This window comes from Lissotriton vulgaris, chromosome 5, assembly GCF_964263255.1.
Source record: "Lissotriton vulgaris chromosome 5, aLisVul1.2, whole genome shotgun sequence".
NCBI lineage: Eukaryota > Metazoa > Chordata > Amphibia > Caudata > Salamandridae > Lissotriton > Lissotriton vulgaris.
In genome coordinates this window covers 1240119586-1240134356 of record NC_141693.1, presented here as the reverse complement: position 1 = coordinate 1240134356, position 14771 = coordinate 1240119586, and the positions used below count along the sequence as shown (strand labels likewise).

Genomic DNA, 14771 nt, shown 5'->3' with positions numbered 1-14771 from the left:
AGAGTACGGAAACTCCATCACAAGTACTGACACTCCACACTCATGGCTTTACGAGTCGCAAGTCCCTTTGTGAATCGTGCCCTCAGTTTTTGCTTACTGACTAAAGAACTGCTACATAAATATTCGCTAGATGATGGAAAGGACCTAATGGAGCTTGAGACTACTACAACCCTGCAAAGTTTTTGTGAGATTTTTGTTAACCTTTTAAGAGTTGCTCGCAGTGAAATACTTCATGGTCAATTTCATGTCAAATAGAAAAATCTTCAATTTTGCTTATAAGCTTTCATTATTCTACACATTTGGCATACAGAAAACTGGAATATTGAAGGCCTTTTCCCATTACCACGCTTACCATTTTCGAACTGTGGCCAAAGTCATTAAGGGTGCAAACTTTGGCTTTCCTTCTGAATAATGAGTCAACCTTGGTTACTGTAAAGTATATTTGATAGATACAACCATGTAGGCTTACCAAATATAACTGTAAAAATAATAAAAAATTATCTCATGGAAAGCTTAGATCAGCAATGTGCATAGGAGAAGACAGCATTTAACTCCAATAGGACAGTAATCAAGCATGGGCACTTTTAAAATAGGTGCTGCCTGATTTTCATGCTGACCTCATTTTCCCTTAGGATGTCAAAATGATATGCTGCTTAAGACTGATAACGGATATCGCATATGAGATGCACCTTCTTGTTTTTCAAAACAATATTATAATAAGAGTCAGATGTAGTCCTATTATGCAGCATATATTATCTCACCCCATGTGTTAATAGAAACCCTGCCTCCAAGAGCCAGGAGGTTTGCAGTGAGTAAAACATCATACTTTACTGAAATGAGGGAGAACAAATATATTAGTAAAGATACAGATATAAAGAGACAATTTATATGTTTTTCAACTCTGATGACTCTCCAGTAGGGCAGGCTGAACCTAAGGTGATTAATACGGTTCCTTTGACAGTACAATTAATTATGGGCAAAAGGAGTGGGAGATGGTACAATTAGAGTCCCAAAATAAGAAATGATACTCTGCAATTCCATGGAGAAGAACTCTACTTAGGAAAGTGAGCCAATACAGAAAAGCTATAACAATGTAGAAAAAAACAGTAGATTAGATTTTTAACCGGAAAGGTTAAGTATAAAGTACAACGTTATCCAAGGAATGTAACTTCTGAATTGCTGGTAAAAAAGCAATTTGTATAGTGCTAGGTAACATATTATCAAGCTGTTACACTATGGGGCTGATTACGATGTGGTCCGTAAAGGCTCCGACCTGCAGTCAGAGCCTTGAGGGCGGCATCATAATGGGCCGTTGCGGTTTACTTTCCGACCACCTCATTATGATGGAGACGGTTGGAGTGTAAACCCACTGGTCATTCTAGCTTGCTTCCGAAGGGCTCACTGAGCCCGTTTTTCAGTTGGAAGTAAGCCAATAATCTCAGGGGCGGGCCGTTCCGCCCTTGAGATTACAATGCATGGTTTTTAACCTTGGTTTCCATGCCGGCCTGTCCAACATAAAAACCATGTCGGAAAGCATATTTGGGAGCCCCCAGCAGGGCCCCCTTTTGTGCACGGCCTCCGTTTGGAGGACCTGTTGTTTCCTGCATCTTGTGGCAGGCACCGCATGGGTGCAGGGATGAACTGCACCTCCCTTTTCTCAACAGGAGGTTGTGTTACTGATGGTTTATGACCGTAACATGAGCTCCCATTGAGAAAAGGGAGCATGCGACCGAACAGTGTTCAGTCACATTGTAATGGGCCAGTCAGGACTACCAACCGGGTGTCAGTCAGTCCAGGACTGAGTAAGTGTGCTTCCACCCAAAATTGAAATCAGACCCTTAGTTTCATCTTTTATGAAGCAATCTCAGTTCTCAAGCCAGTCTGTACACCACCCATAAGCATTCACATCAGACAATATGAGATCATTCTGAGTTATGTTTGGATGTTTGATTGTAAACTGGAATTTTTAAGGTTCTACAACAACCTGCTTGTTTCCCAAAAATCAGCACCTGCCCTTTTTTTAATTTAGGAAAAGCTGAACATATATCTCTTTCTGGCATTACTACATAGTAAATAGTTCACTTCCCATCATGAGCTCTGCCTTTACCCTGTACAGCGTTCCCCTGCTCTCCAAAGAGGTTCATTATACAAAACACCCCAGACAAACAAAGCAAAGAAGGATGACTTCACGAAAGAATTTCAACTAAAGATGGAGAATATTAATCATATGACGGCCATTGGAAATAAATGCCATCAGAAAACGGAATAAAGACAAGAATAGGTTGTCAGGATTAGCAGAGCTGCTACAATAATTCTAGTAAGAAATTTGGGTCAGACTCCAATGTAGATGAAGTCAGACATATCTTTGGTCTACGACAGGGCCAGGAAGTAAAAAAATATTATAGCATCTGACACAGGATGCACATAAACACATTTAAGATCATGGCCAACAATAAGGGAGCCCTGCAGTGCCCTGCACTGCAACACCATCTGCACTTCCAAGAATGACTGGAACTAGTTCAGCACTGTGGCAACCATCCAAATGTACTGATGAGGTGCAACAGGAAATTTCCTTCTGCGTCACCATAATTAAAAATGTCCCTGTTATCCTCTAGCGCAATTGGGTGAAGGGGTTTGTGTTTCCAGTATAGTGATGCCCAGGTACTAGTCTCTCATGCTGTACCAATATTTCTGCCACTTGCTTTCTCACTGCCCTTTGCACAGTTTAATTCTGGTACGTGCTTTTCAGAACCGTATATATGTTTGTTTGGGGTAGTTATCTGACTTGGGGGCCTAATTGGCATTTCCTGAGTGAGCACTTCCGTAGGAGTATTACTGAGATCCTCTGAAAGAAGATTCGGCTCTTTAGGGCCAATCATAGGCCTCAATCACAAGACAAGAGCCTTTTACCACCCTTGAGAGAGATGAATGAAGTTGGTAATGAATGATGTCCTGATTTGCTACCAGGAAAGTTAACACAACACAAATGATCCATCCAACCAAACAGTAGGATCTTGCTGTTGACCTGAAGTAACATATGCCTTCAATTATTCATGGGACTTGTTGCCGTCTATAACAAGCCAAATGGGCACAGAAGATATTGGTAAAAATGAAGTGTTTAATATGTATGTTTAAAGTTGCCTAATACACTTACTCTCTTGTAACATATATAGTAGCCATTATTCCCCCCCGCCCCCCAAACCCCCCACTCTAGCTTATGCAAGACCAGAAAGGCGGAGGCTGCTTTCAAGAAGAGTTGGATGGTTCATTTGTAGACTTGGAACTTTGTAGATTGGTAGTTATATAATTGGGTAGGGATTTTAAAATGATTGATTGAACTGACAGTGATAAACCTCCAGAGATTCAACTCTTGTTACACCTAGAGTTCCCATGGAAATTGTGAACTGTAACCAAGAGACTGTGCAACATGTGCTCTGCAACTCTTTTAATAAAATACCAATGTCTTTAAATAGGGACTAGCCAAACCGTGCAGCTGAGCTGATCATGTACTTTTTTTAATTTGTGGCAACAATCTTTCCCTATAAAATAGTGGCAAGGATGGTACAAGGATAGAATTAACCTGATGAAAACGTAAAGTTTTAAAATAACAGAAATAGCATACGATACTATATTTAAAGCATAACCATGATTGCGTTAAAGAAATACAAGCCTCATTGAGAAAAGTAGTCATTCAATGTTCAGTTATATAAGGAAAAGAGAATACTCATCATTAGAACACATGTAACAGTGTATTTCTGAGTTGTACATTTGCATCTCTGCTGTTTTGCATTAATGCTTTAGATGTAGGGGCAGGATGAAGCTCCTGCCATGGTTTTACACCAAGATTAGAGAACAAATGTGTGAACATAATTCCGAATGCTAAATAGGTATCATACTAAAGTAGGATGCATTGACTGTTAGATATGTTGGAAACTGGTACAGAAAACCTTTCAATATTTGAGAGCCACTGTTAAAACTTTAACGAATTAGGAATATCATGCCAGAACATTAGAGCAACTTTTTACGATGATCACCATGTTTGATGAGATGTAATAAGGTTTAAAAGAGGATGTTTTAAACAAAAACGATGTACCTTATAGGCGAACGTACCCCAGATATTAGCATATGCAGCAGGAGCAAGCTAAAGATGTAGCTACAGCACCTGCACCAGAATTGGCCTAAGTAATTTAATAAGGCTGTTACTATTTTGTGCAAGATAATTTGACTCGTCATGCAGGGTGCAAGGCTATAAACCAGTCTAAAAACTATCTCTTGCTATTGAAGAAAAGTATTAATAAGAGTGGAAATCTACAATAGCTTCAATATACGTGAATAAAACATTTGAATGTTTGTCTCTATTGACTAAATATTAAAGGGCAAATACGTGGGATATTTTGATTAACTGAGAACATTTATATCAATATTAAGTTCTAAATAAAAGTGGTTTTTACACAAAGATGTGAGGAATTTAAGAACTATATTATATTGGCAGAATGTTGCCTATACCAGTCAATGTTCCGCCCTGGGAGGTCGTTTACCAAGCTTTGCCAACTTGGGGTGTGGCGGGTAAAATAAAAATGAATATATAAAAAATAAAAAGCGTGTTTTCATAGTAAACAGTATAAAGAAACTGCTCTGGTGTTCAGTTATGTGAGTCATGTAAAGTTTCGTTGAAACCATTTTTTGTGTAATGAGGAATATTTACTGCACGAGGTCAACCAATAATTTTTAGAGACAAAGTGAATTGTGTATTAAACAATAATTATTGTGTGAGATCTCTTTTCAGAATAGGATGCTAATGTAGTACTGGATACTACTATAATGATGGAAAACCTAAATTTAAACGCTATTCTAATTCCATATCAAATTCTCTTCTACAGCCTGTCAGTTCGAAAAAAAATAAGACTGGCACAAAAACTACTTTATACAGGATTGCTTTGTATGGTAAAATGATTACTAGGTAGCATACACTCACCTGTGTGTGTTAGTCAATATGGGTCTATAACCCCAAAACACCCAGTGCTGTACATCTATAGTCGAAGGCTTATATTTAAAATTTGTGTAGATTTCCACTTTAATAAATTTCTCGAGAAGAACTTCTGAAAAGCTGCTGTCCGGAGTTACTCAAATACTTAAACATTTAGATATTGAAATAAGGCGCACTTCTACGAGTATGAATGTAATCCATAACTGTGTTTGCACAAGTAAACTCTTTTTTCCCATAATGTAAACGTTCCGTGAACCAACTCTCAGCTTTACCACCAGTAGGGTTGGACTTGCTTCTCTCACTTTCCATGACTTTTAACAGTTTTTCTCCTGTCCTTGGAATGAGTTAATCTGTAGATGTTTTCATTTCAGTCTTCTTCTCTGGCCCGTATTCTTACTAACAATCAATCTCAGTCGAGTAATCAAAAGCTGAAGCTTTAACAACTTGACAACTATTCATCAAATAGATTTAATGACTTCTGAATAACAAAGATATGTGGTGTCTGTCTTGGACTATGGAAAGGTTGTGTCTTCACCAGGGCCGGTCCTAGGCTTTCTGAGGCCCTGGGCGAAAGGGAAGATGTGAGGCCCCTCTAATTGCATATTGTCGCAAGAAGTGACATCACAGAAAGCGACTTCGCAGGACTTTTGATCTTAGTTATTTGGCATCACTGAAGCAAACTAATGTGGATATCAGTAACATGGACAAAAAGGAGAGGGAATGGAAGGTGAGCAAACACACATGCAGACAGACACATGCTTTTCCGCAGGCGCAGCTATGATGACTGAAACCGGTAGGTTTCGGTGGCATTCGGTGAAGATATATATCCCTAACACAGCCAGAGTACAAAACATGTTGGAAGTCCTTAAAGAACCATTCAAAGTCAGCAGGCGCTGGTGTCGTGATGCATGTATACGGGCCAGCTCTGGTCTCCACGAGCAATTAATGTGCATCTCTCCCTCCATGTCCCCTTACCCCTATAGGAACTGCATACCCTCTTCTCTGATTATTGGGTGGGAAACCATGTTGTTATCCCAAGTAGGGGTAGCTCGTTGTTAGGAAAGACCTGCAGAGAAAGCTACGCAGGCAACCAATCCAGTTCTAACCAGGGCTGTGTTCTGAAGCAGACTCCGGGCCAGGGGACACAAAATAAGAATTTTCTAAACTCTGAGACATTGTTACAGGGCTTTGCCAATGAACCCTAGAATTGAATGTGACATTCTGAACGCAGGATGGAGGGTGGCCCCAAAGTGTACTGCAGCACGTGGTCCCTAGGCTAGATGACAACACTGTCTATGCAGCACAAGGACACAAAAGCATGCAGCATACAACCACAATCACATTAGGTAATCATTACATGAACCACCCGTCTGTTTAGAAAGGAGATGACTTCATTTATATTGGAATGGAGTGGATTTTGTTTGAGAAGGTGGGCAGACCTTCTCCCAGGGGAACAACGAAAAGGGCATTTATTCCTGCACTATAGAATCAGACGCCACCAAATCTGCCTAGACTGGTGAGGGAGTCACCCATCTCTGTTGGGGGAGCACAGATAGAGTGCACACAAGGTCCTGTAGATACAATCAGAGATGTACTTTGATTAAAATAGAAGGTCATAGTCAAGAGAGCACGCAAGAGCTATTACCGCTACTAAACACAAATGTAGGTAGCCTCTATTTAATTACAAACAGTATCTTGGACGTTGCAAACGAAAAATGGGCAAACAACCTAATCAGCAGACAGCAAATTGCAGTGAAGACACAACCCCGGGACACTGAAAAGACACCTCAGTAAATGATGTGTGGAGTCAAGCAAGAAGTAACCCGTGTCCTCACACAGGACATCCAGGGGCGAGAGGTCAGGCGATTGCTGCAGAGCCAGAGTTTGACTGTGCCACCGGCAGTGGGCACACACAGGAGCAACTGCGGCAGGAAACGTTTCCGGACCCAGAGCCTTGACTGGGGGCAATAAATGAAAGGAGAGAGGAATCTCCGTTTACAAGTATCTGTAAAAAAATACAAAAAGAGGCCTCACACTTTCAGAACTCTTTCATTCGCAATCATCCCTTCTCTTACAAGTGGCGAGCCAGGAATGAAATGTCGAATGGCGGCGTGGGATGAGATCTGGCTGGCTTACTTTAAGGAAGGATTGGCAACAGGCCCAGCAGCAGTGTGCAAGTATAGTATGTGCGCAGTGCAGGACAGGTACGGTACAGTATAGCAAGTAGTATGTAATAGTATCTTGTATGTATTTATAATTTATTATAATATATTAGCAGGTGCGGAGCAGGACTTCTCTTAACTTAACGTACTCAACGAGGAGGCCCGAACCGACTCTTATCCACGCGGCCCGATCCGAGTCCCGACTCCACCCTGCTCCTCATGTATGGCGTGCGTGCATGCTGCGCGTCACACACAGCAGAGCGGGGGCTGGCCAAAAATCATGTCCAGGGCCGTCATTGGTAGCGCTTTCGCGCGCTACCAGATTGACGGCCATGGGACCCACTGTCACCCGTATTAATCAAGAAGTAAGGCCAGAAGGCCTGCCGCCCGCGTACTACGCACGTCACCACCACGAAGCTAGGTGGTGGGGTGGGGTGCGTGCGTGTGCAGACTAGTGACGGACTAGTTCCCTTCCTGCCTCTGGCTTACTGCCTGGGGCCCTGCGCGAGCGCGAGAGTGCAGCACTGTGCTGTGCGCGCGCAGCGCTTCTGTTTCCATTACCATTTATTCCCCGCAACTGCAGGGCCGGCGGCGGGGCCCCCTGAGCGCGAGGCCCTGGGCAGCTGCCCATACCGCCCATGCCTAGGACCGGCCCTGGTCTTCACCATTTAACACACATGAATTCACATGTCGGACAGGTAGACCTTAGTCTCATTCAGAATTTTTGGGAGTTCAGACAATCTATACTCTTATTTCAGTCAGAAATGTTTAATTAGCAACCTTTAGGAATTGATTAATATGATTTTGGGACAGAATGCAGCTGTGTATGCAGCTTATATTCAGTAGGGGAGCGATGTTAAGAAAGCTATACTTCCAAAATCAACTTCTAGCAGTTACACATACTACGGAGCCCGCTGAAAACTCATACCAGGCCACTCACCTTTTCATCTAGCGCTTTATGGTGTTCAAAGAGGGACTTCAATGCCTTTAAAACTTCCACCTCACTCGATACACCTGACGGGGACTGCGCTTGACGTTTTACCACCGTCATCCTCAGCGACCGCTCATGCCGCGAGACCAGGCACTCCAGATGTTCCAGCAACAGCTGCGCGACAGAAAGAAAACATTTTACTTTATCGGAAAAAGTAAACATGAACATCTAAACAACTAAGATTAACATGGGTGTTGATAAATCCAGTCAGAGCATGCCTTGCCGTGATTAAGGTATATAAGAAAACACATTTACAAAGTGCAATGTGCTGGCATTTCTGGAAATTAATAATATGCAGTGTCCCCTCAAAGGACAGAAAGAAAACCAATCGAAAGTGCAATAAAAGCATATAGTTTACTACAGCGAAGCTGCCACATTAGGGACCATATTACACAATGCGAAGCATTTTCCTTGTTAGCGCCGGAGGCACCTTTCAAAAGGAGCACCCGGCGCTAACAAGGATGGTGCGCAAGATAACCTTGAATGTGTCACTGTACAGATGGCAACCATCAGAACTTTTAAGGGGATTAGAGATCCCCTTGCAGGCGGGTGCAGTAAGTGACTGCACCTTCCTGTAAGGAGATGTGCGGGAGATACATAGGATTCTCTTTCCCCCTTCAAGAGAGCTGCTATCAGGGGTCGCATTGACACTCACTGCACCCGCCTGCAATGGGTTCTCAAATTTCTCTTTAAAGTGCAGGCGGGGGCCTGGCCAAGATGGCGGAGTGTTGAGACGTGTTTCGCCTTCTCTCCTCCGTCCGCCGTTTCTATAGCACCAACCCTGGCTTGTACTACACAGGAGGCGACAGGACTGCAGAACTGTAATGATGGCTCTCACTCCTGATTCATTACAAAGCTCTTTATTGGCAACTCCGCTCACCACAACGCCGACGATGTCAGCAAGTCTTCATTTCCACATCAACTGTCCCTCCCTGAACCCCACACATACGCCCATATTCTAAGAACATTCCAACGTTCTTAATAAGAATATCACAACACGACACATCTTCCCCATTAACAATTATACATGAGCAAAGGAAAACTATATACAACATAATGGTATGCAAGGAGAAAACAAAATAAAAAGAAAATTAACCAAACTAACTAACATAAAGTTTTTAAGTCAGTGAGGAGTATGGTTGACTCTTCCTAATCTTCCCAGTTCCCTTATAGTTGTACAAGTTTGTTCACACAACTCTTCATTCTTATACAATTATCCTCTCCAGTTCCCACTTCATCTTTCCACAACCAACCCTAGAAAATAACTGAAGCACCCCCAACATCCTCCTCTTCCATTTTTTAACATTTTTACACTTTGCCATGCGACTCATAAGCCATATCCAACCATTACCAAATCTAACTGAATCCTTTAGACACTCCACAACCCTACATGGCTTAGAAAACACACTTCCTCCCTTTGCCACTTCATCCCACTCCTTAGTTTTTTACCCAACCTCCAACATAAAGTTCTACCACCCATACCACATACTTCTTGTCAAAGTTCTCTTGTACACTTGCTGTGCTTTTATGATATTACCCTCAACTCTTTCCGGAGACCACTCTACATGTTTTGTACTCTCCATCCATCCAATGTAGTCTCTCGTTACTAGCTTCCTACCTCTCATCATCACAAACGGTCTCAACCTAGTGAGAGAAGGTGTGAGACAATAATCCCACAACAACTTCTCCGCCGCAACTTTCCAAAGTGTAATTCCATTATTTTCAAGGAACTCCTCTACAAAATCAATGTCAAATAAATTCCAAACCGTCACAGGACAATCTACAGATGATAATGGTGTTAAACTTATACCCGAATCAGCACACTCCTTGCAGTCCCATACTACTCTCTCCACCTCAAAATCTACCTCATGACATAAATCAACTACTCTTCTCCTCAAAGTTCTTGGTGGTACGACTTTTCCACCTCTGTAAATAAAACCTGATTCAACACTCAACTCACTTTGCACTTTCCATAAACATCTAACTTCTTCTGCATCTGGTTCCCTTTCACTCCAACCTTCTAAAATCTTCTCTTTTATTTCCTTCTTCAACTCATCTTTTCTATAATACAGAAACCACCCTTCTATAACAATTGACTTCACAAACTCTTCCTCCACAACAGAAAATTGATACTCATCCCACTCACCCCTAGGTACTCTATTAATCGGTAAGTGCATATTACTCAAATCAAGGGTCTTCCTTTCTGTTACACCTTCATTTTTTGTTAAAACGGCATCCATCCATACCAATGACTCAAACTTCTCAATTATACCTGATGTTCCCAAACTTTTTAAATCCTTCCCCAAATCATTCCTTCCTGTAAACATGACGTTCTCGACTTTATAACTTAAACGATCAGCATCTCCTTCCAATTTTATCTCACGTTTGAATTCACCCAACACCATAACTTGCTCTTTTGCATTCGGATTAAGTATTATATCCAAGCTTGCCTGATCGTTCCACCCTAAAATACTTGGTCCATATTCCGCAACATACATTCTTCCCTCTGCTACACTCCCTTTAAACTCAAATGTGACATCTCTACACCCCACCATCGGAATGCTTTTCCCAGTGAATCCTCTAGGATTTATGTCACTTTTCATCAGATCAACACCAATCTTCTTCACAAATTTACCCTTCCACATATCTAGATTCACTATAGTATAAGGCGATCCTGAATCTGCCACTAATATCACCTTTACCCCCGCCACTTCAATTTCACATTTGGGTTTACTTCTTCCTTTACTTTTTACATCCAAAATAAAATCCCTTATCATAAAAACGTCATCGTCTTCATCTGATTCATCTTCTTTAACTTGTTTCCTCAACTCATCTTCTCCCCTCATCACATACTTTATCCTTGTAGTTTTTTCTCTTCTATAACAAACTCTTGCATAATGACCAATTAATCCACATACTGTACATTTTTGATCTCTAGCTCTACATGCTTGGCTGTTCTCTAGATGTGTATAACTTCCACACCTAAAACATGCTAAATTAGTTGTGCTTCCTCTCCTATATTCATTTTTTGTTGTTTGAAAATTTTTCTTCTCCGTCTTCTCTTCATCAAATCTATCTTCCTTCTCTGCACCAACGCTGCTAGCTCTTATAGTTTTCCTCACAACACACACTTCTTCTCTATCTTTACTTTTCTCTTCTTCCAGGGCTGCTTTTGCACATCTGACTGATACTTCAGCCTTTCTTACTACCGCTAGAACCTTATACAGTGTTCCATCTCCCATGGTCCATAATCTTTCTTGCACCCTTTTATTATTTGTGAGCATAATGATTTGATCTCTTATTAACTCTTCTTCTATCTGTTCAAATCTACATTTCTCCGCCATTCTTTTCAATACGCTCAAATAATCATCAATCTTCTCATCTTGTTCTTGCTTCCTCCTGAAAAATTTGTATCTGTCAATTGCCACACATACCGTTGGTGCATAATATCTCTCTAAGTCGTCCAATGCATTCTCATATACATCAGTTTCATTTTCACGTCTCTCCTTCTTCTGCATCCGCACATATTGTCTAATTCCTTCTGGTCCTAAGGAATGTAGCAATATCCCTTTTTTTATTTCCGGTGTCATTTCTTCATTTTTGATAGTGAACATGTAATTATTGAAATATACTTTCCATTCTTGCCATCTTATTTTTGGTTCTCCAGGTTCTGTCAAAAAAGGTATTGGTGGCGTTAATGTAAATGTTTGTGCCGCACACATTTTCAGAAAATATCAATCACGCTTCCAATAAACTTTCCCTTTTTTTTAATACAGTTGTTCTTTCTTTTCCTTCCTTTTATTCTGCTCTTATTTATTTAATTTTTTTTTCAATTCCATTCTTTTTAAAATGACTTTTCAACTCTTAAACTGCTTCCCCAACGCTTAACAATAAACTTCTCTTCTTTTTTTTTACATGTTCTTCCTCTTCCTTTCTCTTATCAATCTTCTGTTACATTTCACTCCTCAAAAACGACTTTTCTTCTTTTAAACTCCTTTCCTGATCCTTTACTCACGTTTTCTCCTTTAAAACGAATACGAGTCTTCCCAACTCGTTAAAATGGCCACCAACGTGATGACGTCATACGCTCGCCAATCAGCGTGTGCTTTTCATTTTGCCGTTCGCCAATCAGCGTGAGCGTTTCCTTCTGTTTGCGTCACAATCACGAAGACGCTGCCTCTACTGCTGCTGCGCGCAGTGTCTAAATCGCCTTCCTCGCCTCTGCTGCTGCACGCGACAACCTTTCTTCACGCGCCTCTCAGTTGACACGCGCTGCTTCCACTCGTAAGACGTTATTCTTCCTCTTTTTTTAAATAATCATTCTCCGCACACTCAAATACTCCGTCGTTGCCTCACCTTCGTTTATCGTCAATTTCACTCCTCCGTTTCACTTGTCAACTGTCTTGTACTCCGTCTCAATCTTCACCTTATTTCATTCCGTTTCAATCATATCACCCCGTGGATCTTTGCAGAGTTGCCCGATCCTCCGTCGCCAAAATTGTAATGATGGCTCTCACTCCTGATTCATTACAAAGCTCTTTATTGGCAACTCCACTCACCACAACGCTGACGATGTCAGCAAGTCTTCATTTCCACATCAACTGTCCCTCCCTGGAACCCCACACATACGCCCCTATTCTAAGAACATTCCAACGTTCTTAATAAGAATACCACAACACGACAGGCACCTGAGACCCCAGCACCTTAGTCGACTCACCGGGTGAGACCGGGAGGACCCCTGTAGCTGAGCGCACGGCTCCATTTCCGGGCCGGGTCCGCACGACAAGGTGGAGAGAGCAGTGGACGTAGGCACGACCGCAGCGGCTGGGGTCTTGGGCCCGCGCCACGTGACATCGCCGCAGTGGTGGGCTTGTGGAGCGCACCCGGGGCACCGCTTTCAGTTGCAGGAGGCGTGGGGTGGCAGCAGTGATTAGCAGAGATCCGCGATGGAGCAACGACCGCCATCTTGCAGGGCTGCGGCGGCCCTCTAGTGCGACTCCGGCGCCCATGGCGGACTCGCAATAGAGCTGCAGAACCAGCGGAGCGAAGAGCGTGACATCTGGGGCCACATCAGCCCTCGGAGCGGTGGAGCTGATCCCCACGTTGAGCTGCGGTGAGTCACCTTTAGCTCCCTGCCCTCGCTGTGGCTTGGCCTCCCTTATGTCTTCCTAGGTACGCCTGGACCGCACTGGGCCCGTGACGAATCAGCCCACATGCTAGTCAACAGCAGCCATCACTAACACGCGACCACAGAGGAAGATACTCACTGCCCGCTCCTGGGACATTTTAGGCTGGAGCAGTACCCTGTGAGAACCCTGTGCCCAGCGGCAGCCGCTACACGACTGCGAGGGCCTGGCCTGGCTCCCCATCTATGCAACCCTGTTTTCAATCCGGGGAGGGTGGAGATAAGGCACTGCTCCCCCACTCCTTTTCTGATACCTGCTGGGCAAAGCCCTAAAATGCCCTGAACTGAGGAGGTCTCGGGGTGCTGTTGAAGGACTGCCGGGCTGCCGCCTGCTGCCCTGTGGCAATACGCACTGGGAGTGGGGATGATTTGCATCGCGGGTGCGCGGTCTTTGCGGCCATTACTTTTGGGAGATATTACACTGAAGTCCTGCAACACAGCCTGGTTGGCGGTGACTAGTGCTGATCACATAGGATGACCTTAGCATGACCTCCACCCGAGATAGGAAGGACAAATCAACTACAAACTAGATTTCTCTCAAAGACTTCTTTGCCCGGGCACAGAGCAGAAGAACAGCTGATTCCAGAAGACTGGACGCAACACCCCACATGGCCACCTCCACGGATGCTCCTGTAACGCAGGCGTTCCTGGAGTCCTTGTTCGCCACCCTACGAGAAGATCTCCAGACCGTGAAACGCGATCTCGCGGCACAGATAAGGATATTCGCAAGGATGTAGATGACATAGGGGAGGGGGTTGCATCCCTGGAGGACAGGAGCGACAGCCGGGACACTGAACTAGCCACTATGCAACAGGAAGTACTCTGCATACATGAGCAGCAAGTAGATGTTCAGTCCCACTTAGAGGATCTTGAAAACCGCTTCCGCCACCACAACATCAGGATCCAGGGAGTGTGCACAAACGAAGACGCGACAACATCTTTAAATATGTACATGAACTCTTCAATCCTGGGCGTCCCGTTGAACTCTGACCTTCAACGGGTCCATGCACATCGAGTGGGCCCTCCTAAGGCGGCGGCACCCCCTGCGGAAATCTTAGTATGCGTGAAAGACTTCCGCACCAAAGAAGAAATATTACGCAAGCCAAGATCGCTCCACCTGATCAGCTTTCGCAATCAATTGCCAGTCCTCTACCAGGATCTTGCGGCTATCACTCTTGAGAAACGTAAAGCTTTCTGGCCTATCGCAGAGGCCCTGACTCAAAAGAATATCTCCTACTCTTGCGGGCACCCGTTCCGCCTGATATTCTGCCATGATGGCAAGCTCTATCAGCTTTGTTCTCTATAGGAAGCAAGCAAATTGCTGGGACTCTGTTGTATCCAAGGAATAACAGGAGAAGAAGGTAAACTTAAGTATTAAGTTTAATCAGGTATTTCAAGTACAGCATAAGATCCATCAGAGTGCACCTCCAACAAGCTCCAGTCTTC

The 14771-nt window shown here is 43.3% G+C and overlaps 1 protein-coding gene across 1 annotated transcript in view; it reads right to left on the bottom strand.

Annotated features, from left to right (window-relative positions):
• Positions 1-14771, bottom strand: part of PPFIA4 (PPFI scaffold protein A4) — a 2319747-nt gene that overhangs the window by 1776764 nt on the left and 528212 nt on the right. Inside the window, exon 3 of the mRNA XM_086923084.1 lies at positions 8090-8254. Within this exon, the coding sequence (XP_086779210.1) occupies positions 8090-8254 (165 nt within the window). The remainder of the gene's footprint in view (positions 1-8089; positions 8255-14771) is intronic.